The sequence below is a fragment of the Rhinatrema bivittatum genome, chromosome 2 (genome assembly GCF_901001135.1).
Source record: "Rhinatrema bivittatum chromosome 2, aRhiBiv1.1, whole genome shotgun sequence".
Lineage (NCBI taxonomy): Eukaryota > Metazoa > Chordata > Amphibia > Gymnophiona > Rhinatrematidae > Rhinatrema > Rhinatrema bivittatum.
In genome coordinates, this window is record NC_042616.1 from 148,585,543 (window position 1) to 148,612,878 (window position 27,336).

Here is a 27,336-nt window from a genome sequence, read left to right on the forward strand (position 1 = left end):
GCCCTATGGCCACTAACTTACAGGTGAAGTACAGCAGTGACCTGAAAGAGATGAAGGGTAGACCCAGTGTGATTCTCGACACCCCTGAACTGAGACATGTCCGAGAGACGCAAAACAACATTTCAATGGTAGGGTAGTTTTTTGCTGGACTAAATATTCGTTAAGAATTAATACTATGCATGGAAGGTTGGCCTCCATCATTAATCCTGGTAACTATAATCACTTGAACACCTCTATATTTAAAGCACGGCAAGAATGGTTCTTCTCTGCTGTCATTTCCTAATTGCACTTGATTGTGGTGAAAGTTTGTCAAAAAAATACTAATAAAATTTATTTTTTGACCTTTTTGAATTTGTGGCTTTTTTTTTTTTTGTGTACTTTGGGAATGCACGCCACACCTGACACAGTATGAATGCATGGCATGCTTGCCCACACTTGTGCCTGTTTGTGTTTCATGTGCAGCTTGGTGCTGCAGACTGATTGTGTTGCAGTATTGTGTGTCTGCTTCCAGCAGAATGTATGAAGAAGATAAGAGTGGGTTTAAATATTAAAAATAAAATAAAATGATTGCATGCTCATGGCTTTAGTTCTCTGTTTCTCTTAATGTTAGATTTTTATAAGAGCTTGCTTAATTCTTCTTCTGATTCCTCCCCCAGTGTATAAGCTGCTTATGTAATGGGAACACAATTCCTACAATATAAGTAATATTTGTATATGTAATGGTTGGCAGCTCTGTTAGCATAGTTATAAATGCAGAGGGTCATCTCACGCAGAAAACTGCAAAACTCCATGAGAGGATTTACATTAGAATCACAGCCTTAGACATTGTTTTCTATTTCATTTCTTCCTTTAATGCTATCACAGAATCACTCAATACTTATCTCCCACTATTTCTGTCAAAGTTGCTATGCATGGAGCTTCTTGGGTATTTTGAACATGAATGGACTTTTGTGTAAGTACTGCTGCTGGGTACTGTTTGTCATAACATTTGTAGCCCGGTAGCAAGGTGGTGAGTAGAGTTTCTATTCTCAAAGCAATGAAGAATTTGAGAAAATATCTCCTCATACAGTGCTCACCCTTCTGCAGTTCAGGGTCACTGATACCAAGAGCACCTCAAAAAAAAAATTTTTTTTTTTTTGCTTATTTATAGGTGAAATATCATGAAGACTTTGAGAAGACAAAAGGGAGAGGTTTTACCTCAGTTATAGATGATCCTGTGACAGAGCGTGTGAGGAAGAACACTCAGATAGTCAGTGATGCTGCATACAAAGGAGTGCATCCTCATGTCATAGAAATGGATAGGAGGCCAGGAATTATTGTTGGTAAGTTGTTCAAAAAAATGTGTTCAAAAGGCTAACAGATAGAGCTAGCTTGTTATAAGCAAATACACTGACAAAAATAAGCATTTAAAATACTTGACTCTGTGTGTACTTTTATTACTGCATTTAAAGCAGAAAGGAAATGTTAAAAGCTACAGAAGAGAGTACTAGGGTCACAAGGCTGTGTTGCATGAAGTGAGTAAATGGCCAATTATCTGTCAGTATTAGTTGTGCAGAAGTTTTGTGATGTGGCAAAAGAGATGATCAAGATAGCTTTGAGGGTATTTGTCTCAATTCCCTAGAGATTTACTCCTCTTTATGCAGCTTTTATTTTGCGCAGGTGTAATAAGGGCTGGGATCCTAATACCATGAGCTTTCATTCATAATTACCTGAGGATTTTTCTCCTTATTTTATATTCTTCCCTTATCACCCTCCCCAGCTTACTTAGTCCGGCCATTACAGTGACAGCCAGGGCCCATGCAACATGGCTCCATCAGGAACCCTGCAATGATGGGACCCATATCTGGCCACCAGGTGTCACCGTGGAGTGACTGTTAGATTCCTTACCCCTAGAATGTGTGAATATCTCCTTAGACTTCCCAGTCCCAGCCGACCAAAGGAGTGGAAGTTCTAACTCAAAGATTGAACAAGTTGGACTTATCCAGCTAAGTGGTGCTGCTTACAGTCAGTGGGCGCCACTTAGCAAAATAAGGCCTAGATTCATCATTTTAATTTGCTATAAATTTCTTGAGAATAGCTCCTGCGACAAAAAAGGGATATGGTTAGGGTAATTTTCTAGATACCACAAGTGCACTATTTTATTGCAATACATTTTAAGTTTATTATGAGAGAGAGAGAGAGAGACAAGAAAGAGAGAGAGAGAGAGATGCTTTATAAGGTGCTCATATAAGTAAACTATTTATACCACTTTAAGAGGGGCAACTAGTAACTCGGGGTGATGTTTTGGTGGTGGTCTAGGTTTTGAGGGCCAGTTTTACATGCACAGTCAGAAGTTCGAATAGCACAGTACACATCAGTGAAGATTTTATGCGATTTGGAATGATGAAAGGTAGAAAAAGATGAGAACTGTACATTGTACTCTCGACCTAGCTTCAAAACTGTTAGATAGAGAGTGCATCAAGGTAGGTCGAGAGTACAATGTACAGTTCTCATCTTTTTCTACTTTTCATCAAAACCAAAACCTAGACCACCACCAAAACATCACCATGAGTCACAAGTTGTAGTTGGCCCTTCTTACAGTGGTAAAAAAGGTTGACTAATATGTGTGTCTCCCTAGAGGCTCTCTCTCTCTCTCTCTCTCTCTCCCTCTCTCTCATTCACTCTCGCTCTCTCTTAAATGGGATTTGTGATAAATATCGCAAATCCTATTGCAGACATAAACCAGGAAAAAAGGTGTAGTTATTTCTGGTGTTAAATCCTATAGTGTTGTCAATTTCTAATTTTGTTTGGTGTGTTAATTCTATTTGTTTATAATTTTATGTTAATTTTATTTGTTATTTATTATGTACATAATTATGTAAATCACTTAGAGCTTACGCTCAAAGTGATTAAGTCATTTTAATAAACAAACAAACAAACATAAGTGCCCCTCATTTTCATAAACTTTACCCAAACTCCTCTTGGCTAAATTTTTAAAATTTACATATGCATTTTGTGATGCATTATTTATCGCATGCGTTATGGCATTATCAAAGGCGTTAGGGCCCTAACGCCCACGTTAGGGCCCTAACGCAATTTGATGAATGACTTCCTAAGTAACTTATTCTGCTTTTAGCCAGATAATTCAGGGGTGGGGAATGAGCGTATTTGGGAGGAGTCGAATTAGCTGGATAACTTATCCGGCTAACTCTAGTTGGGCCATAGAACTGTCCTAAAGTTAGTCAGACATACTTATCTGGCTAACTTTAGGATAGCTGGGTATATTTAGCGGCGCTTCTGCACTGAATATCCCAGCTAAGTTAACCGGATAAGCGTATCTGGCTAACTTGCCAAGCCATACTGCTGTTGTCTGATTCGGGTTGTACACGTTTCCTTTAATATCTTCCTTATAGGTCTAAAATTGCCTCAACTTTTCATTTATTTCCTTAATATAGTTTCACTAAATTTTGTCTTTGGGCTACAAATTGTGATATTTTCTATTGGACCACTGTAAAAACTGTCCAAAAATATTGCACATGATTGTTTGAGGCCACACAGGTTCCTCCTTCAATGTGATCTCAAAAAACTCATGTGCAACATCATCTTTGGATAATTCGTTAACTGGTCCAAGAAGAAACCTGGAAAGAATCTTCTCCTCATGATTAATACAATTACCAGAGCTCCCCACTTGAGTTCCAGAATATTTGTGTTTCTTTTTCTTTTATTTTGTGGAAAAATATATACGTATATGTAGGGGACAGCACACAGCAAGTATTTACTGCCATGAGACAGGAAAGAAATGAGACTGCTTCGTTTCTTTCATGTTCACATTATTTTATTTGGACACTACACACTACATATCGCATAGTACTTTGCGACGTTTCCAGATAATATTTCATTTTAATATTTTTCTACCTCAGATAGCGGGGGAAATTTTTACAAACTTATTAAAATTTCCATGCACATTCCATGAGAAGCACACATGGAAATTTACAAATGCCATTTATGTGATCTCTGAGCATGCCTTCTGTCAATGTGGCAAAAATGACATGCATGGTGGACTTTTAAGGGATAATTTTTGTAACGTCGTGCATAAGTTATGCCAGTTTTCCAAGTGGACTTACACACGCAAATCTGCCTTGAAAATTATCACGGGAGAACTAAGCCTATAGAGTGATAGGACTTACAAGCGTGGCTGAATCCTGCGTGTGCTGCACACATTTTCAAAAGGACCCAGCCATGCACGTGATTCCCGATATGCGCACGAGTGCCGGGCCCTGAAAAAGGGGCGGGGGGGACAGAGGCCAGCCAGGTCAGCAGCCTTTAGCTGCTGTTCCAGGGAAGCGCGGGGCAGCAGCCAGCCAACGGGCGGAAGTTGCTTCTGCTCCAACGGAGAAAAAAAGTAAAAAAAACAAAGAAAATTGGGATAGTTAGGGTTAGGGGTCAGGGTGGAGAGGGGAAGAGTAGGGTTAGGGATAGGAAAGCTGCCTCCCAGTCCACTCCTTAATTGGAGCGGATTGGGAGGGACCTGGGGAATTTACTAAAATTCAACACCCCTGCACACACTGCCCACACATGCGTGCAGCCAATGGATTCTATAACATGCATGCGCCGGCGCGGGCATGTTATAAAATTGGCGCAAGCATTCCTTTTAAAATCTACTCCTTAAGTTCCAACAGTGTCCAGACTCCACCACATAGAAATGCCTTTCCCCTGGGCACATAAATCTTTGAGCATAATTTAGCATGTGTATCGGTTGCACAATCATCGAAAGACCCATTTATGCGGTAAAAAAGCAGGAATCCCTTTAAAAATAGTTTTCATGGGCAAAATCATCTTTTCCCCTTAGAAATGACCTTTTACAAATTTAACCTCTTGCTATGCAATTAATCTTATGCATTTGTATCCTATCTGCACATTAGTTCACCTGGACTGAACGGAGGCATTCCCAGGGGCACTTGTGGGGAGGAGTTTGCATTGATGCATATACTTTTCAATACTCAGAAGGATCTGTGTAAAATTTCCCATATAATAGTAGATATAATTGTGTGTTGGTAAATTTGTTGGATACTTTTCAAGGCAGGCTTATGTGTGTGATTTTGGAAATATAATTCCATAGTCCTTTGGAGGGAGGGCATTTTTTAGATTGCCATTTGGCATGAATAAAATGCTTTTATCCATGTAAATCACTTTGAAAATTGTCCTCAGCATGGTAGAAACCCTTTCTGGAAATAGTAATTTTATTTGTAAGGGTAATGTTCAATAATATGCATGACTCAGCACATACACGCCTAAGCAGGTGCCCCTAAACTTACAACTTTATTTTATAAACTGTGCAGCAGGAGTATCTCTGCCCCAAAAGTCTACATGCGTGTATCAGTATGTGCATGTGTTTTTATAATGCAGGGATCCAGAAAGGTATACATATATTTTACTTAAAAAAATAATTGTACTGTGCGCATAGAATAACACTCAGTTTATGTGCTGAGGCAAGTATTTTATAAAATTGGCTGATGTATGAATGTATTTCGTTTATGAAAACAGTTGTGTACACTCTTCCAAGCACCATTTTTCTGAGACCTATACCAGCTGACCCAGGCCCTCCTCCAGTTCACTTAGACTCCCCCTCACCCAAATATTACAGTCCAAAGAAAAATACGATTTAATTTCCATGACTTGATTAACAGGTGTAAAAGCATGCGTCCATGTTTAAGTACATACATACCAATTTTATACTCACAGACCCAGTGTAAGTCTTCAAAACCCTTGTGCCATTAAATTTCAGTGTTTGGAAATCTATGGACTTTTTTCATACTTTGCGAAAAAAAAAATCCTATATAGTTTGTTTATCAGAAAGCAAAAATATGTTCTAATAGGTTCCATATTAGCTTTTTTGTTCTGCTTTTCTTTGACAACATGGAAGTTTGTTATTGCAGGAAGATAGCGTTAGAGCACATTTTATGATCTTGAAACCAGAATATATTTTATAGTGGTCTCAAAACATAGTTGTCATCTTTGGATTCCTGTGGTCATTCCCAGATGACTAAGAACAACTCCATTGGTTTTCGCTGGAGTGGGACATACACCATACCTACCCATTGAGCTTTTCATTTCTCTCTCATGATGCTAATATTTGAGATTTGGAATGTGCTGGCACTTGCTCAAGTCCCTTTTATGCATCATTGTTCTCATGCTATGCTTGCTTTGTTGTTGCTTGCCTTTCTCATGCCTTCTTTCTTTTTTTGGCAAAAGACCTTAAAGTTTGGCGCACAGATCCTGGTTCCATCTTCGACCTTGATCCTCTTGAAGACAATATCCAGTCTAGGAGTCTTCATATGCTTACTGGTATTAGTAAAACCTTGGGTTTCTCCTGCCCAACTTTTCTTTGTGCAATAATATTTGGAATCAAAATAAAAGCCTTTCTGATTGCAGTAGGTTAATGAGCCGCTACATTAAAAAGGAGGCCCTAGGGGAAATTGTGAGTCCCTGGTGCATCCTTGGTATCAGGCGCCCAGGAGTAGTGGCTGTGCAAGGGTTTAGGAATATGGATGCTCGGAAACTGAGCATCTGTTTTCCTAACCTGTCTATCAACAAGACTTGTTTTTTTTCACGTTGCTGCTTTCTGTGGTTCCTCTGACTTAATATCGCCACGACATTAAGTTTGAGGAACCACAGAAAAGCAGATTTGCCTAACCTATGCACAGCCGGGCGCACATTTATTTTATACATAAGGGGATACTAGCTAATAGCCTCATCAACATGGCATTTGGCATTTATTTGTGATGAGTGCTATTAGCTTCGCGCTGGTTTGGATGTATGTTTCAGATGCACTAATCCCCTTATTGCACAAGAGGTTATGGACGTGCATCCAAAATGCGCGTCCAACAATGGGTTAACCTGTGTGCTAGCCTGAGCGCATGGTACTGCATTGTCCTGTATGTGGGCTATTTGAACACTGCCCACAAAGGACCAGTTTTTAAAAGTCTGCTCAATGTATGAAATTCACAGGTGCTTTTGCTCTTCTAACTTACGGCAGATTTTCCAACACAAACTACTCAGATTATTTGTGTTGAAAACCCAGCTAAAGTTAGGGGGGTAAAAGTATCGATGTGAACTTGAATCTGCCATTTCTGCAGGTTGATTTATGGGGAGAAAACTTGCACATTCATGTTTGAAATTGCAGTATATGCATATAGGAGGTAATATTCCAAGGAGTTACACACGTAAATGTAACATACTGTTGTGCCAGTTTTCAAAAGCCCATTTATGTGCTTACAGATGAATTTCCAAAAATGTACATGCATAAAAATGAGCATATACACAAATAAGTAGCCTCTACTCGCCTATTCCATATTTTATAGAGATAGAAAATATGGGCATATATTCACTTTTGTGCACACATAAATATGTGAAAAAAAGGGTGGTCTAAGAGCATTCTGGGGAGGGGTTAACAGTGGTGCGCGTAAATTGCTATTGTAATAGACGCTTACACACGTACATTTGCCAACTTACTCGCGCGTGTTTATACCTTCTAATTATCTGGCAGTGTAAATGATATTAAACTTTTTTATTGTGTGCTCTCGGCCAGGTGGGAGGACTGGGTGAACTGGGGGAGGGGGAGCTGTTCATGATAAAGAACCAAGAGGGTCTCAATTACCTGGAAAAGGATTGAGCGAACTGGTAGGCTAATTGGTAAATGTGGTAATTTCCCTGATGTGTGCCTGTTTTAAAATTGGCTGACCTGTGTGCGTAAGTCCTGATATAAGCGAGTAAATCCTACTTTACTTTCGCATATATGCTGCTGCGACCATTTGTTGGAAAATTATCCTCCCAAAGACTACTTACATGTGTAAATCCTATGGACAATTCAATGGCATATATTGCAGCAATTTTCAAAAGCCCAGTTACATGTGTAAAGTGTATGTACATGTCTAAAACCTGGTTTACGCTTGTAAATCCTTTTGAAAATTACCCCCATAGGATTCTCCCTCAGCTAAAACCACCTCCAGGAACGCCTTTATTTTTACGTAGCTACGAGCTTTCATGTACTTCAAACCCAGTAAGCTGGGTAAATTATGAATTTGTCAGTTTTAACCACATTACTCCCAAATTTATTTGAGTAAAGTCTGATGAACTATTTTGAAATTGACCCTCCAGTTCATGCCAAACACAAATTCCTGTTTTTGTTACTTCGCCTATCTGCTTCTTTGATTTCTAGCTTTTTTATTGTGCTATTGTAAATCATGCAACCTTTTGCTATTATGCTCTTTTCCTCTTCATAGAAAAAGCAAGTCGTTATAGTAGACAGCGCTGTCACTCTACGAGTGCAGCTGAAATGAGTCTGGGCGATGACAGGTCAGAAGTCTCTGAGATGAACCCTAGTTTTTCCTACTGCAGTGAGGGAACAAGGCCATCAGATGAAGGAGGTATCCATGGATTCCTGCCTTTTCAACTAATATCACTGGGATTTTATGCTGAGAAGAACACTATTAACTCTAGCAACCTTACTGCTCGTACAATATATTGCATGCGTGTGTGCTTGTGGAACACCTCAACTGTGCTCACGTGCCTCCACTTTGCAAAACTCATGAATTGCCTGAATAGCCAAATATCTGAAGATGTTTTGACCACTGCATATTTTCTGATGCTGCAAAAAAATATATTAGGGTTGGCTCAGGAAATATTCAATTTTTTTCTATTGATATTTACTGCTGTGTGTAGTTTGTTCTGCACATCACTGAATTTTACAGAAACAAGGCAACTGACTATAACTCTGAATGTGGAAATATGCACTGTGATTTTCAAGCTTTCCTAGGAGGGATACGCAATCGTTTAAAATGAAAGCACAAAATGCAATGAATAAGGTCTATTTGTTTAATTAGGGGCACCAAATTGAATCAGGGAGCCCCCCCCAAATAAAATGAGCATTCAATTCATTTTAAACTAATGTATCGGGCCTAGGCCTTGCCTAGGGCATAGGATGAGGCCCAAAAACAGGGTCCACGTCGTACACCTGAGCCTCAAACTGGCATCTCTGCTGTGGCCTAGGCCTAGACCAGAGGCCAATAATTCAACTAGGGCATAGGCCAAGGCGCAGAGCAGGGGCCACAGCCTAGTCCCAAGTGTGATGCTGGAGTCTTGGTAGAGGCTCGGGCCCAATCCCGGGCCTCAGCCGAGTCCCCTGAAAAAAAAAAATGTTACCTAGTCCATCGGGCATCTGATGAAGGCCAGGGCCTGACATTGCGGCCCATTCCAGAAATGCGGTCCTTGTGCTAGCGTATCAGCTTAGGCCCAATGCCACGACCCAACCCGGAGTCTGAGCCTTGAAGCTGGGGCCTTGGCCCGGACCCAAGTTCAACACTGGGGCCTTGGCCTGGACCCGCTCCCAATGCATGGGCCCAGGTCACAGCCTGGGCTCATGCCCAATGCTGCAGCTCGGTCTGGAGACTGGGTCCTGACACTGAGCTCCCTGCTTGGACCCAGGCCCAACACTAGTGCCTGGCCCAGACATTGGGTCCGGATGCCTGGACTGAGGCCCAGGCTCAGGCCTATGCCTCAGAGTCCAGGGCTTGGAACTCCTTTTATTGATCTTTTTTCCTCGGTGCTTAAAATCCAATTGATGTCGTCCACTGAGGTCACATATTTACCCTAGTGGATGGCACCATTTTGATATACAGCAATGCTGTACAATGCCATATATCAGAATGATGCCATCTGCTGGAGTGAGTGCACCAGAGTTAATTAACTCCAGTGCAGCCATAGCGGACGGTATCAATCGGCTTTCAAATGATGAAGAAAGGAGCTCTGAAAGGAGCTCTGAAGTTGGATCTGGGAAATGGACCTGGGCCTTGCCCTGGCCTAGGCTGAGGCCCAGGCATTGGGACCTGACTTCTGGGCTAGACCCCTGAGTCAGGCCTGGATCAAGGCTATGGTCCTGGCTTCAAGTCCTGAGCTCCAGATTGGACTGTGTCGGGCCTGTGCCCGGGCTCTGGCCTCAGCTGAGGTTTAGGTGTCCAGACTGGGTCCAGGCCAAGGCCCCAGCTTTGGGACCCAGTCTCTGGATTAGGCCGTGGCATCAGGCCTGGGCCCAGGCTGTAGCCTAGGCCGAAGCATTGAGACTGGGTAAGCCAAAGCTGTCACTGTGACCTACTGTGGCCTCGGTCTACACAAAGCCGAGGCTTCGGCCTAGGCCTAGGCCTCGTTGGTGGATCCCCACCAGATTGAGTAAGTGGGAGCCATGTGGGATCATGGCCCGGGCAGTTTTCTGGGTGGGAGGCCCTGTTTGGCCCTGTTTTTGTTTTGTTGGCCCGTTTAAAAAAAAATAAATGTTTAAATGTTTGATTCTTTTTTTTCACACAAATGAAACAAATCAAACATTCCGTGAACCAAAATTTGTGGGAAAAATACCTTGCAAAAACAAACTTTTTCTCCCTGCACATCCCTACTGCCTAGAAATTTTAAGGTCTCCTTTCTTTTATCTTTGATTACTTGATGACTGTAAATGTACACAATCCCTTTCACTTAAAATTGAAACAGTTCATTTTTTCTGAATTTTTTCTTAGCGAAACACAAAAATATCCCCAGATGTACCTAGCTCTGTTTGATGCTGCTATACCCATTTACATGTATATTCTTAATTTGAAATAATGGTGACTATAAAACAGTTTTTTCATTTATTTTATTTTGACTATCCAATTGCTCTGTGAGCATCTGTCCCATAGAGAACATCTCCAGCCCATATGAATCTCTCATATTCATCAGAATAGTGGTTTACTTCGTTCATTTGTTTTTATTTCAGACATATAGATTTCAAATCCTCAAGTCTGTCTGGAAATTTGTAGCTCACCAACTCACATGATACAAACATATCACAGGAAACTCTGAGCAGCTCCATTGACTTCAGTGGGGCTGTGCATGAGTTTCTTAAGGGAGCTATAGTAGATACATGTCAAGTTGTAAGGAGCTACAATTTTTTTTCTTTTACCAATCAAGAATCTGTATACATTGTGGGCATCAAATCTCATAACTGTTGGTCACAAAAAATATTGTATATTAAAAAGTAAGAGGTCGATATTCAGTAGGCTAGCTAACGCTGATATAGCCTGTAACTACAGCAGTGAAGATTGCCCACTCTGAAGGGGAGAGAGAGGTCCTCAAATGAATGTGAAACCTATCCAAGGAGAACAACATATCAGTTTGTTGGAGTAGATATGGAAGCAGCTTTATTAACACTAACAAGCACATCTACCACCTGATACCTGAGCCAACATATTGCATGTAAAGTAGGAGGTGAGGCAGCACTTATTTCTGTGAATAAACCTCTTCCCTATCAGTACTGACTGGCTCGCCACAAGCAAACAAAGCCAAGTTCAATCAGAGGGGAATTTTGACCGGGTATCCATGGGCAGCCCACCTTGAGCAAGCAGGGCTGCCAGCCTTACAGGACTTCTTCCATGTATACCTGGTCTGCAGTGAACCATGACCCTGGCCCCTAATTCGGCAAGCACACCCCAGGCTGTGTCCTAATTCCTTATATGTGACTCCATTCCCCCTTTGTTGGATTTCTCCCCTCCTCTCTGGCTCGGATACCTTGTCACAGGATTTGGACAACTATAACGTGCTTGTCTGGATCCCCCGCAAAAAGAACCATAAGAACAGCTGATATTGCCATTGGCTACTATCTCTCAATGGCTTGTTGAATATTTTTAAGGTTTGGAGTAGCAAATCCTGGCCTATGTCTGAAGAGATGGACTAAACAGTTCTGCACATTCTGGGAGTGGCCAGCTGTGCCTAGTGCATAACAAAATTGCCCACCTTCTTATTAAGCTCGGCAGCACCTCGCTTCCAGAGATGATCATGGAGGGCAACTCATTCCTTGCTTGCTGATCCATCACACTCTCATATTTCCAGTTGCCAGACCCAAGCAAAGACCCAGGCTGCTGAGTTTTGCATACCTTCTTGCTCAAAAGATTTAAGAGTGTCCTACTATTCAGACTATCCTTCACCACCAGTGCTCAGCTATAATGAGAAAGTATAATGACATTAGCAATGTACAATGGTTGACAAACCATCCACTTCCTGAACATAACGACTGGCAAATGGCAGACTGCCATCACCTGATGCACTGTATAGTGCCTTTCAGTAACCCTAACACTGCAGCGTTTGAGGTGGCATCTATTCTGATTCAATGTGTTCCAAGAGATCTCTCGAGGATAATGGTAAATTGATATCTGGTTAGGGGGACTAGATTGGCATGAACTAAGAATTGGCAAACACCAGCCAGTCTAAACTTTAAGTAATGTCTTACATTTTTGATTGGGCAGGTGACTAAACCTAGGACTTTGATTAAGTTAATCTGTTCGCCTCTGCTACATTGCTTAGTCATGGACCTCAGAATTGTCAGTACGATTTTCCACTCTATGAGGGATACATCCATAGCCAGTAAACCTAATTCTGCCTGAGGTACACTTGTTGCTCCCACTAGCTCACTCACTCGTAGTGCAGCAAAGAAGGCTAAAGAAAAGACCCCCAATTGTGGAAGGCAAAACCTGCCACAATTTGAACATATGGTCATGCATAATAGGCCTGCGTACATCTGTGGTAGGCTCGTATTTCTTTGTCCACCCCCCCTGCCAAAAGCCTTTTCATTGGAAAGGTGTTGAGGAGATTAGGCCATTCTTGCACTTTAGCAAAGAAGGCTAAGTCTGCCAGTGATTTATGCATTGTGTCCCTAGAAACACCATTCTGCATAGAAATGAATTTGTACTGTATTAAAGGAGATCAGGTATAGGGCCATGCTGCTCTCCAAAGAGTAATGACACCAGGCAATTGTACCCACTTACAAGTAGCAGGGGCAATAGATTGTTGACACAGGTCCCATGACTTCTGGTTCCATAACCTCAGAGGAACTGGAATTCCCACCACTTTGGTGTCAGGTGCCAAATTCCTGAACTTGGCCCACTTGCAATGAAAAAGACAATGAGCAATTTTATTGCAAGACCCTGCGCATGACTTCTGAATAGCAAATATATAACCTTTCATTAGTTCGGCGACTACTATGTCTAATGGGCGTCAAAAGTCAGATTTTCAATGGGTAGTCCCAATCATCTTTGAGGGAGAAGAGAGATTGGCCAAATAGACAGCTCTTAAGTTTAAAATTAGAGAACATGGCTAGCAGAACAGCACTACTAATGAGGGCCCTTAGCAGGATGTGTCTTACTCTATAGCTACCTTTGTCTCCCTTCTCTGTAGTATTGTTATAGTGCACTTCGGCAATGCAAGAGAGAACCTCTCAATGTCCGAAAAAGCACATAAAATAAATGCCTAGGTGATGGGAGGGGAATGTGAGTGCCAGCACCAAGATGAGAAGGCCTGAGGGTAAGAAACATGCAGGCCGATGCAATATCGGGTACTCTGGTCAGCATGCCGCTTAACATGTGGATGGACATGCTTTTTGGATGTGCTAGATTTACGCCAAATGCAATACAGGGATTAGTGCATCCAAAACGCACGTCCAATCGAGTGCATAGATAATAGTGCTCATTACATGCAAATTCCATGTAGATGAGGCTATTAGCTATTACCCTGCAATGCCAAAAATTGCTGCATGGCCAAGACACCCATTTTAATGTGGGAAATTTATAGCCTGCCCGGGAGCAGGTGTTAAAGCATGCCATGCTCAAGGGCTCAGGAAAAAAAACAAAAAGATCCTGCTTTCTGTGATTCCTCCTATTAATATCGTCGCAATACTAAATAGGAGAAACCACAGAAAGCAGTAACCCCAAGTTCTTGCCTGACTGAAGGATTGAATAAGTGTCGGGCACTTAATATTAATTTATTCACTCCACTTTCTGCCGATTGGTTCATTCACTAACAAGTGTCAGTGAAAGGACCAATCCTCTTTCAAAAGGCTGTCCTGAAAGGGGATTAGTCCTTTCACTGAAGTGTCAATGAAAAGGACTAATTTGGAACAGCCCTGCCAGGGGTGGGGGAGGGTGAGGAGGGAGCTCTGGCCAGGCTGTTGTGGATGCACAGCCATTCTCCTGGACGCCTGATACAGAGAGCTAGGGTTGCACAAAATGATCCATTGGGCATGCCTTTTAGCATGGCAGCTCATTTGTCTATTGCATTGAGCACCCAGGAGAGGTAGATGTGCACACGTTCAAAAAAAACATGCACCCAGTTTAGACAAATGTTTTTTATGCTATTCATCAGCCCAATGGTGTGCTATATGCTCTGCTGGTTCACATCTCTGACTGTAAAAGCTCAGCGTATGTAATGAGACACGTGAAGAAGATAGGAAGTAGTTACTTATCTAGAAGCCAGCCATTTTTGACACAGCCACTCTCAAAGTCCTTAGCCAAGCCAGACTGGGTGAGAATGTTAGTATCATGGCAGGACCCTGGATACTTGGCTAAAACGTCCATGATTATGCCCTTTCATTGCAGAGAACCTGCATATTTATGGCGTGGAAATGTTTCCTGTTTCTATAACTCCTTTCACACTCAGATGGTGACTTGAATGCCACATGGATGCAATCAGTAGACCCCAGAACAGAGGAAAAGCCAGCTATTTTGTAGAAATCCCTCATTTTGCACTTTCTGTTTTCTTGAGAGAGGAAATGAAATATAGTATTTCATTCCATGCAGAAGACCATGAAGAAATATGTCAATGTAAGGTGACATGACAGGCTGTGTAATTCTTATGGTATATTCTGCAGGTATCTGGAAACTGCCTGTGGCTAAGAAAGCCAATACAGTGGTTACTTTGATGTGCCCAGGCAAAGCATGGCTCTGCATGTCTGACTCTCCACATCTTCTTTTAACAGGTCACATAAATCTAGGATGGTGTGTTTATAAAACCTATACCTAGTGAACATTTGCTGTTCTGTGAGGTCAAAATAATTTGTTCTTGGTCTGTATACTTTTTCTGCTTCGTACTTTCTTTTCCTCCATGGCTGTCCTTGCCTCCTTCACTGCCAGTGACAGAAAAAACACCAAACTGGAAGCATTTTTCCTCTGTGTCAGGCACCAACTATTGCACTGAAGGTAGATCCTTGGCCTGGTGCAGGATTGGTACGGCCCTCTGGTCGGACCCAGAGAGCGCCTACCACCAGGAGGCGGAGCACACGAGGAGACAAAGGCTAGCAGGAGCTTCGCCAATAACAGTCCGGGGTTTCTGCAGGTTGAGCCCATGGGTACCCGGACAGCCTGGACTTAGGTGGGCCTCGGATGGTCTGCCGGAGAGGTACCGGAGGAGTGTGCCCACCACGAGCAAGGGTGCACGGCTGATGCAGAGAGGATGGACTAGGCCCAAATTGGAAACTCCAGAAACCTCAGGGAGGTAACAGTTCAGGAAGGTTCTCCGGGCGAGACAGGCAGCACCTGCGGGTCTAGTCGGGTGAAGGCCATGGTTGGAATCCAAGCAGGGCAGTATGGTAGTCACGGTAGGCCAGAAGAGAGTGTCCGAGTGAAGCGCAAGGGTCAAAGCTAGAGTATCCATCCAGAAGTAGTCAAGGCAAGCGAGGGTCAGTTCCAGGTGGCAGATGAAGAGATTGGTCAGGCAGAGAGTGGTCAGTTCCAGGCAGCGGATGAAGAGAGTAGTCAGGCAGGTCGAGGTCAGTACCAGAGATCAGTCCTAGAAGGTATACCTGAATAAGGACATAGGAACAAGGAGACGCTGGAACAAGGAAATGCTGGAACACAGGATTAGGCAAACTAGTACACCATGGTGTCGACCCAATTGACAAGGCGAGGTCCTGGGGACAGGGCATCGCTATTTATACTTGGGCTACGTGATGTCATCGGTGTGCATCTGAGTCAGGTTTCCCGCGCTTGGCACTTTAAAACAGAGGATGTCGGCCGTGTACCTAGGGGCAGGGCCGAGGTGGCCGAAGACGCTGAGCCCCGACGGGAGCTCCGCTGTGAGGCCTGCAGTGTGGAGGAAGCCAGAGAGGGCCGCGGTGAGCATCGGGGATGCCGGGAACTGGCAGACGCAGCAAGACCGGAGCTAGTGGAGGGCAGTGCGAGGTGAGCAGGCCCGGTTGCAGCACCCACGTGGCTGGGACGCGTAACACCAACTAGCTGCAATGCAGCAATGGTTGTGCAAAATGCAATCCAGACAAAGTTATCTGCTTATTTTGAAAGGCCTGCTCCTATATCTGACTAATTAGCAGCTTAGGCAGATGCATATCATCCACTGTATGGCCAGGCGCTGCAGAAAATTTTATGTATCCAGCTAAATTTTGGCCACAACCCTGACATGTCCTGAAGCACCTGTTTTGTTATCCAACTAAATGCTGCCGTACATCACCAATATTTGACTAAACTGCCTACTGTTGAAATTCCCATGTATACAGATGGGTAAAATTTGTGTACTTTTTTAAGCCAGATAGTGACCTATAAAGGGTCAATATTCAAAAGCATTTAGCTGCATAACCCAAAACTTGTCCAGCTAAATGTCAATTTTTGAATATGGCAGCCAATTTAGCTGGATAAAAACACGGCGTTCTGAAGGTGTTCTGGGGTGTGGTAAAGTTGGTTGACTAACTTAATCTATTTTCAACTATATCTGACTAAGCTAGCTGGATAATTTTAGTATTGCCACAGAGAAGTCATAAAGGAGTCCATTTTCAGCCACTGTGTGGTTTTCATGGTATGGAAGAATAGTTATCATTAAAATGAATGTGCTGCCCTGCTTCTGTTACCTTTTCCAGACCTTACCGGTGCAAATGTGCCATATTTTTTTGCTAACTCTGTGGCAACGCAAGCTCCTACAATTTATCTGGAAACGCAGGCCACCTAGGGTTGCTAAATCAGTTCTTTATTTGGATAAGCTGAGTGGGGGCCTGCAAGTTCCTCAGTTGACCTGGTATTAGGCTACATCTCAAATTGAGTGCGTTTCTACATTGGCACAGAGACGGAGAATTGAAACCTTGGGCGAGAATAGTTGAACAGGGCGCTGGGGATCCCCCATTACATATTAGAGCCTGGCAATGAGGTGGAATTAATCCTTCTGGGTTGTTTCCATTTTCTAGTTTAATTTTTAAATTACGGGGGAAGCGGAGGTCCAGATCAGTGGGTGATAAGCAGGCTTACCATTTGACTTCCTTTCTTTATGACAGACATTTTCCCGCCGGGACAGAAGCGAGGGAGATTGAACATTGGAGGGGTAAGGGTTTGTTTAGATGGGGACAATTGTGGGGCGGCCAGAGACTTCTTCCTTTTGATGCACTGCGCCAACGCTATTAGGTCACTGAACTTGATCGCTTTTCCTACAACCAGATTCTTCATTTCTTTTCCTCCTCAAAGATAGGCCCAGCTTAAAAAGGGCAGATCTCTCTTTGAAAATTATTGTACCCAGGTTGATAAGCTTACTAAACCTGTTTCCAAGATTTTTACCTTATTAGGTAGTCAGCCTCAGGGGAAGATGGTGTATCAAATTGCCTGGGAATGGGATTTGGAGGGCCCTTTGGAGCATGAAGAATGGGATCAATGCTTTCACGCAGTTAGTCGGGGTTCTGTATCCTCTACTATAAAAGAAAATGGGTATAAAGTACTTTATAGGTGATACCAGACCCCTGCAAGACTTACGAAGATGTTTGTAGGCTTACATGATTGCTGCTGGAAGGGCTGCGGTGTTAGGGGTGCCTTTCTACACTTGTGATGGGAGTGCACAGCTGTTGCGGCTTTGTGGGATAGTGCACTGGGCTTTATCTTTTCCATAGCTGGCATTCGGTTTCCTAAGGATCCTAAGATCTGTCTATTATCCATACCGTCTGGTGTGGGGACTATGCTCTTTCAAAGATGGGTGCAGCTAGTATTTACTGCTGTCAGATGCGAAATTGCCTTTTGGTGGCATAAGACTACTGATCAGTTTCTACTTGATGTGCAATCTTGCTTGGAGAGAGTGTATTATTTGGGGAAATTAACTGCTATTTGCAATGACAAAGTGGACAGCTTTGAGAAGATTTGGCAGCCCTATATAGAATGGAAGTCCAGGCTACACATATGACTGACCATTATGGGGAGGGCTTTTGTTTTAGGGCAACTGTCATGTGCCTTCGCCTGTAGTTTCCTATTTTAATCCCGCTTTTGCTTGCTCGATTCTAGGTTTTAGTATTGGGATCCCAGCTCCAGGAAATGATTTTTGCATGTCTGGGTTCTTAATTGTTAATTACTCACTTTGGGTGTTCGCTCCTTCTTTGTGGTTGCTTTCCTTAAGCAATCTCCCAAGGCTCATGCCTAGACCTTCTTTTTACTTTATTGACACCATTCTTCCTCCATGTATTGGGGACTGTGAGTGTGTGTGGGGGAGGGGGGGGAGGAGGGTTTGGATTGGGGTAAAAAATGAAAAGACAACAACAGTAAAGCCCTGTTTTTACCATAGTTGTACTTTATTAATTAATCATCTTGTATGATATTGTTGTAGTACGTCTGTACACTGGAATTGCTATTGTGGATTTTTCTGTGTTGTTTAATAAATCAGTCAATTAAGAAAAAAAAAAAGAAGTCTGCAATGCTGGTGTCTCACAGCTGGCAGAGAGGGCATTCATTTCAATTCATAGAAGCTTTGGTGACTGGCACTATTGCTGACGAGTTAATTCAGCTCCTCTTTGTGTCTGTCACCAAGTGCTCAATATAGTATATGCACACGTATTTTTCTGTCTACTTATCAGCATGACAAATTGCTGATCCTGAAAGTATTTTTAGCATATATAAGTTCATGTATTGAGAAAGATGACAAGAACTTTCTTAAGAATATATAAAAAGTATGATTGCACTATTTCAATTCAAAACAAAAGTGACATTTCACTGTTAAAAGTCTGTAACATTTCTTAAGTTGCTAAATTCTTGATCTTTGTACTCGATGAGCTTCTATTTATTTATCTATTTATTTATTTATTTATAACATTCTATATCACATGATCCTACATTCTAAGCAGTTTGTATTTGTATACACTTTAAATATTGCTTACAAACAAACAACGTGAATGGTTTAAAAATTAAAAAATTATAAAACAAATTGAGACAGACAAAGATCTGAGCATGTTTATCTTTGAGGAAAGGTGAGATAGGGGAGATATGATAGATACATTTAAATTCCTCCAAGATATCAATGTGCAGGAGGCGGGCCTCTTCCAGTGGGAAGAAGGCACTGGAATAAAGGTCATGAGGTGAGGGTAGCCTCAAATAATCTAAGGAAATATTTTTTTAGGGAAAGGGTGATGGATGCATGGAATATCTTCCCAGTGGAGGTGGTGGAGACAAGGACAGTATCTGAATTCAAGAAAGCATGGGATGAACACAGGGGATCTCTGAGGGAGTGGTAAGGATTATAGAACAGGGTAGTGATTGTCATATGGGAAGAGAGACTGGTTGGGGTGGTGACTGCTGAGAGAGAGAGAGATGCAGCCTGGGGAGTGAGTTTGTGGGATGATTGGTGAGTGACTGGAGCGACAGGTCACATCCCACACACACCAGGCTGCCTTTCTCTCACCAGTCACCAACTCAAATAGTCTCTCACCCACCTGCCACCCCTTGCAGTCACCCCAGTCACTCCCCTTCTCACCAGTCACCCCCCCCCCCCAGATACACACACCAGGCTGCCTCTCACTAGACACCAACCCAACTAGTCACTCCATGCAGTCACTCTAGTCACCCCCACACATACCAGGCTGCTTCTCTCCCCCCGTCACCACCCAACCAATACCTTATCCACTGTCACCCCATATAGTCAACCCAGTCACTTACCCTCTCACAAGTCACCTGCACACACACACACACCTTTCTCTCATCACCCCAACTAGTCACTTACCCACCTGTCTCCCATGCAGTCACCCCAGTCACTTCCTCTCTCACCAATCACCCCCATACTCACACCAGGCTGCCTTTTTCTCACCAGTCACCACCCTCTCATCCCCATGCAGTCACTCCAGTCATTTATCCTCTCACCAATCATCCCCATACTCACACCAGGTTGCCTCTTTCTCAACAGTAACCACCCCAACCAGTCTTTCACCCACTTGTCAACTCATACAATCACCCCAGACATTCACCCTGTTACCAATCACCCCCCCCCCCCCCACACACACACACCAGACTGCCTCTCTCTCTTACCAGTCACCACCCAACCATCACCCCAGTCACTCACTCTCTCACTATTCACCCCCCCACACACAAACACACCCCACCCCAACTGGTCTCTCTCCCACCTGTCACCTCATATAGTCAAGCCAGTCACTCATTCTCTCACTAGTCACCTCACACACACCAGGCTGCTGATGTGTTTGTAGCATTGTGGACCCTTGGTCACTGTGAAGATGACTCCGCCGATGGGGAGGAGCCCCTTAGGGAACACAGTGATAGACTAAACTTAGATAGCAGAGACAGATAGAATGGAAGGCTTTATTGTACTGCTGTAGGTAGATGGTATGAAGCAGGAAGATAAGGCACTGAGGTCCGCGAGGTGCCAATACGTTCCAGTCTCAGAAGTAGATTCTCACCCAGATGTTTCAGAGAGGTGGGGACCTGCGGTGCGGGCAGCCTGGTGGGTGGCGTTGGAGCACCGGATTGCAAAGGTGCTCACAGGAGTGTAGATGTCTTCCTGGTAGAGATGGTGGGACTGAAGGTCCGTGGTACAGGATACTAGAATGGTAGGCCCTCGAGGAGCAAGTACCTGGTAGTCCAGAGGTCCTGTAGAATAAGAGAGAGAGAGAGAGGGACCCTGAGGAGTGGTTGTCTCAATTAGTAAGGCTCCGAAGAGAGATGGAATTGAGAGACCCCCGAGGAGCAGGTGTCTTGAGCTTCTGAAGGAGCGAGGCCCTTGGAGTGTAGAGCGGTGTCTAAGCGTGTAGCTTAGAGCGGTCAGAGTAGCTTAACCGAAGTCCTTGCTAACTCAATGGTGGCAGCGAAGCGGAGGCTTGAAATACCCAGAGGTATTGACGTCATGCGGTGGGGACGCACTTGAGGTTTCCGCCATGACGTGTATTTGAGCGTAGGAGAGGTGAGCGTGCGCCCTAGGAGGCCACAGGAGTGAGCATGGCGGACTGGAATGCCCATGCTAGACTGGAGACGCCAAGGCCCTCAGCACCGGAGGCAGCCATTTTGCCCAAAGAGGAGGAAAAGGGAAGAAAAGAGGTAAGGCAGAGCGGTCATAGCCTTCTGCGACCGACGGATGCAACAGCTGCCTTTCTCTCATCAGTCACCAACACAACCAATCTTTCTCCCACCTGTCTCTACATACAGTCACCACAGTCACTCACTCTCTCACCAGTCACCTCCCCACACACACCTGGGGAATTCAAAGTATGCATATCTCAATGGGAATGCAGAACCATACCTCTAGCTAACAAACTGCTTCCCCAATTGACACCTTTTAACTTATTGGTAGCATTTTCAGTTAGGGCTGGATTTTCAAAGCTCTACGCATGCTGGGCCTATTTTATAAAGGCCCAGTGATGCGCGTAAAGCCCCAGGATGCGCCTAAGTCCCGGGGCTTTAAAAAAGGGGCGGGGCCAGAAGCCTCCGGCACAGATACCCATTTGCCGCTGTGGCGGGGGATTGCATGCCGGCAGGCACAGAAGGTTAAATAAAATTTTGGGGAGGTTTAGGATAGGGGTGGGGGGGGATAAGTTAGGGGAAGGGGTGGGAAGGTTAGATTAGGGGAAAGGGAGATTCCCTTACAAGCCACTCCAAAATCGGATGAAGACTGCGCGCTTCTTTGAAAATCTACCCCTAAGTGCGCACTATAGTTACTGCACATTAAGTCCCGTTAGTGCGCACTAATTCCAAAATTAGGAAAACCCAAAGTAAACACTCCCAAACCATTTTAAAAACAAAATCAAACAGATGACACGAAATGAAAATGGCAAGAAAAAACCACCACCACACCCCTATTATACCCTCTTAAAGCAAGTTTGGAAAACACATTAATTTTTATTACGCAAATATAAATTACATTATTTAATATGCAAAATTATTCAAATGTATGCGCATATGCCACAGAATTTACCATTGAGCTGCTGGAGGAAGCCCAGTCCCTGATTATGGTGGCATGCAATGCCGGGGTTGGGTTCCAAACCATTGTGGAAATGAAATACAGTAAGGGTGGAAAAGACTACTAAAGATACAGTGTAAACTAAAAAGAAAAAGACATCTTTCTTCAAAATTATTTATAAATGCAATTAAAAAAAACTTTTATGTATACTTCATAATTTTTAAAATATTTGTTTTATTCTTTTGAACTAACATGCTTGCCTTTTGTGTGAATTGTACTTCCTTAGTTTTATCACCTCACAAAATATTCTTTTAAATGCAATTGTTTTAAAACAAGCTATGCCAAATGCTGTGTTTTTTCCTCTAAATATAATTTATTTATAAAATTTTAAAATTGCATTGTATTGCTGATAATAGCAAAACTGCACCACTAGATCCCAGTCCAGCAAAGGAAGAGCCAACTGTTGTATCTCTGGTAACAAAGTGTGACAGTATGAAACCAGTTTCATTATTTTTTTTTTCAATTTATACTTTATTAAATTTCTCATACATTATTCAATGTATTATTTTATACACTTTTAAATACATGTTTTCTTTATAATGCCTATTAGAGAACTAGTGTTGTTTAAATATATTATAAAAGGTGTGTGATCTGCACAGAATAGTTCTCTTTGAAAGACACTTATTTTCAGTGTAATCAAAACACAACCATTTGAACATTGTGAATATATTTTGGAGAGTTGATTATTTATGCTTTAAATGATGGCTTATTCCTGAATCAAAAGACTGATGAAAAGACCCATTTTTCCTCACTAACAGGCCGATGCAATATCAGTGCGCGTTAAACGGGCGATCATGATTGAGCGCCCGCTTCCTTAATGCGCTCCGATCCACCTCTCCGGGGCAACCAATGCAAAATGCAAATGGGCTGCCACGGTATAAAGGAGATGCTAGGGGAAACTGTGTGTCTCTAGCACCTCCTCGGCAGCTGGTGCCTGGGAGAGGTGGCTGTCAGCCAGTTAGGAAAATGGACACTTAATCTTAAAGTGTCCATTTTTATAACCTGTGCAGAGCCACAGGTTAGGAAAATGGATGCTCATTAATTGAGCGTCCCTTTTCCAAACCTGACCACTGGCACCCTTTTTTTTTTTTTTTTGGGACAATCTAATTTTTTAAGTTCCTCTGACTTAATATCACTAAAATATTAAGTTGGAGGAAGTATGTAAAAGCAGTATTTTCTGCTTTTCTGTACACTTTTTGGGCTCCTTTAAAATTAATGCCTGCTTGGAGCAGGCGTTAATTTTGGCGAGTAAAGATGTACATGTCGGGCGCACTTATTTTTTGCGTCGAAGAGAATAGATTATAGCCTCATCAACATACATTTGCATGTGATGAGTGCTATTACCTACATGCATGATTGGGCGCGCATTTTGGACATGCTAACTCCTGGTTTGCATGGGGCGTTATGGACGAGGGTCCATAACACACATCCAATCGCGGGTTGAGTCGTGCACTGATGCCAGCGCGCGATATTGCATTGGCCTGTAAGTGGGTGGTGATGAAATTGAGATCATCTTTTTACTTCATGCTGATGAATTCAAATCAGTTTTTCTGAATAGCATTTTTGTTTGACCTTTTATGACTGGTCAGCCACTTCAGAGCAGACTGCATGTAAGTACTAAAGGTATTTCCCTGTCCTCAAAGTGCTTACAATCTAAGGGCCTGATTCACTAAAGTTTTTCTCCCATTCTGTGTCTGTCTATGGGAAAAGACTTTGTTGAATCAGACCCTAAAAGTTCTATTTACTGAGCATTCTTTTTTCCATAAATACAACATGGGAAAACAGCATTACTAAAATAACTCCCTAACCCCTAGATTCATCAAAATGCTATAATTATACTGGAAATAGCACCTATGGTAAAAAAAAAAAAAAAATGGGCATGGTTAGGCAAATTGTAGAGTTATTGCAATGCATAGATAAATATCACAATGCACATTACATTATTGTATCCCGCATTATTTGTTTTTAACACATGCGGTATATGTATCACACACCCCACAACTGTTAAGCGAGAGAGAGCCTCTGTATAGAGTCACTGTGACATGCTATATATATACCACTGTAAGTCGGGTTTGCGGGGGTGCTTTTATATACATAGTCAGAGGAATTAACTGCAAATTAGATGTGACTGATGAATTTCTATCATTTGAATCAATGAAAGGTACCAACAAGAGGAGTTGATTACTACAAAGCAATCTCTATTTCATTGCACAAATCAACTCTTGTCTCTTTAAAAGATTTCAGTGCTGATAAGGCATGTGATCTCTCTCTGTCTCTCTCGCCAATTCCCTCCTGTGCCCGAACCGGCATGTGCGATAAAAATCTTTTCGATCGGTAATGCACAGCTAACGTGGGGACAATGCACAGAAAAAAGGTGTAGTTATTTCCGACATTAAAACCTACATTGCTGTGAATTACTCTATCGCATTTGATGTTAGGAGCTGCTCATTACCATTAACTCCACCCAAATTCCTCCCACTTGCATAACTAATGTGACATTTGCATATTAGCACACTGCACTATTTAACGCATGCATTAGAGCCTTAACACTAACGTAGATTTCCTAATGTGAAATGATAAATGAACCCAATGAATTTGTAGAGAATCAATAATCCAAAGAATTACCAAATACAATTCCTTATGATGTTTAAGTACAGCCTTAGAAAGTTTGAAACTTCCACAAGTTTCCCAAGGTGTCGCTCCCTTCCAGAAAGTCAGTAGTAGAGCACTGAAATCTGTTTGTCACACTTCATTGTCTATAAATACCTAGTTAGTGCACACTGCCTCCAGAATTATAATCTTTATCCCCTAGCGCTGGAAATATCATCCTTCCTAGGTAGATCCCTTCTGGATCCTTCGTAGAACCTACTCTAACCTGTTAAGAGAGGAAACACACTCTCCCAGTGGAAAAGAAAGGCAAATCGCCCTTTCCCTCATGGAGCATGGACAGCCATAATTCATGGCTACATCTTTATAGAACTTCTCATCAACAATCCTTCCCAGAGATTTATGGATTACCTATATAGATGATGGATAATGACTCACCCACCCTGTAGGGGTTGGATCAGGACAGTCTATCACAAACAATTCCACTCCCATGGATCCTTGCATTTCGGGAAATGTTCACATGCCTTTTCAGCTTTACATTTATAATTATGGGGCCCGATATTGAAAGCATGTTTAGCTCTAGATAGCAGAATAAGTAGGATTTATCCAACTAAGTGGTGGCAGTTGAATATCCGGCTACGTTCAGTGGCCACCATATACCTGGTTAAGTCACTTATCTGGCTAAGTAGATAACTAGATAGTCAATGGGCAGGGAATGGGTGGATCGGAGCAGCGCTACTTATCAGGTTATAATAACCAGATAAATAGCTATGTTCAGCCTTATCCGATTAAGATAACCGAATAAGTTAGATCTGCTATTGAGCAGGTCTAAAGTTATCCGGATATAACTTAGCCATGTAACTAGAACTTATCCATTTATATTCAGCAGCATAGCATATCCCTTCTAAGTTATCTGGATAAGTAATATCCAGATAACTTAGATAACCGGATATCTTTGAATATTGGGCCCATGATTTATTAGTACCCCTAGCCACTATTGTTTTATCCATGGTAAAATGTTGATGTTTTTTGTATCTTTTGATCATAGTACTGTAGAAATCATTCATGAATTCCATGAATAAAGCTAGATCATTTACAGGATAAGAAAAAGAGTTATTTTCATGAAACCCCACCTCAGGAAGTATGTCGCACTCCGGTGGGAGTCATAAACTTATTTATAGCTCTTTGGGGCAGGGACACCTACCTAGCTCTTCTCACAGACTCCTTCCCCAGGGTTTGGATACTTTTTATGGGGGAAATGAGCTACCTTTCAGGACCCACGTGCTAGGGGTGACGTCTTCCTTTTGTATTGTCCCTGGGAGAGGGATATTTTTTTCTCAGTGTGTGCTGTATGACAAAAACCATGCTGGAGCCACTTGCATAGTGTCCAGACTTAAAACTTTACTGATTTGAATAGTCAGATGAAATGGCACAATTAACTCCTAGCACCACAGTATTTCTCTATTTGTTTACAGACTCTACCCCTATTTGTGCAGGAGTCTAATTCGCAGGCAAGAGAGCCATCCACCCTCCTGGTATGGGTGAAGTGGAGGTCCCAGTAGGCAGGGTAACCCTAAGATGGTCAGGAAACCCCTTGCAAAGATGGCCAAAGTCCTGTCCTTACACAAAGTCCAAATCTCTCATCCCAGGGTGATGATGCTGGATGGGTGTCCTCAATGGTGTAATTAGATTCTTACAGTTAGCAGATCTTCTGGATCTTTTTACTTGTTCTTTTCCTTAGTCTGTTTTCTGTGGGGATCCCAGATGGGTGGAATTCTTTTCCATACAGAGGCTTGGGCAATTTTTTGCTCTAGGCAGAAAGCAGGGCAAAAATCTTCCTCCTGGGCAGCTAATCAAAATTATTCTTATTTCCAAAAAAAACCTAACACCGAAATTGCTCCTTGCAGTGGGTCACCACCTCAGATGGGCAGGTCGTCCCTATCCCTGAGCATCCTAAACACAGGGTTTCCTGTGTCCTGAATCCAGGAACGGCACAGGTGTCTTATAAGGCTCCTCCCAATCAAAGTCCAAAATTCCCAAAGTTAGTCCCAGGACAACCACTCTGCACCTATGGAGAGGGTTACAGCAGTGGAGTCCTCGACCTGTCCCAAAGGATCCCAGGCAGGATGGAGCCCAGGCCTCCAGGTAGGCCAGAAATCAACCAAGGTAAAAACTCTTCAAACTGCCTCCAAAACAGCAAACTATACTGTCCCCCTGAGCTCTCTGTAGAAAGCTACTATATAACCTCACAGGAGGAGAATGTCCATGCCAGCACCCTCAATGGGGAGGGGTTATATTGCATGGATCCTCCCCTAATTATTTCTCAGTAACTGCACTAGCTGGCATGTCCCAGGACTTCCTAGGAACCAAACTGGCTCTCAGTTACCTCCATCTTATTCTGAATGTTGGTTAGAGTCAGTGAAATGCAATACAGGTACAGTTATCACCATTCATATGCCAACCATAGGTACCTCCATTTACATTTTATTATAGTTAGAAGAAAAGGGTGTAATGCAAAAGTTAATATACAGTACATTAAACTTTAAAAAATATAGTGCTGCAGTTTACCATTAAAGAGCACATGGTCAAAAATGATATCTAAGGAAACATTACATAATATTCTTTGAAGTTCTAGAGCAAGAGGTCACAATATGAGGTGCAAATAGAATGAGGAGTAATTTTAGTACATATTTT

General features: G+C 42.7%; 1 protein-coding gene across 5 annotated transcripts in view; it reads left to right on the forward strand.

The window, feature by feature from the left end:
- NEBL (nebulette) overlaps positions 1–27,336 on the forward strand; it is a 673,305-nt gene that overhangs the window by 624,291 nt on the left and 21,678 nt on the right. For 3 of the 5 annotated variants that reach the window (XM_029588726.1, XM_029588727.1, XM_029588728.1), the window contains 4 exons: positions 24–128; positions 1,151–1,322; positions 6,232–6,324; positions 8,262–8,405. In XM_029588726.1, coding sequence (XP_029444586.1) covers positions 24–128; positions 1,151–1,322; positions 6,232–6,324; positions 8,262–8,405 — 514 coding nt within the window. The remainder of the gene's footprint in view (positions 1–23; positions 129–1,150; positions 1,323–6,231; positions 6,325–8,261; positions 8,406–27,336) is intronic. The other 2 variants (XM_029588729.1, XM_029588730.1) reach the window with 2 other exon arrangements.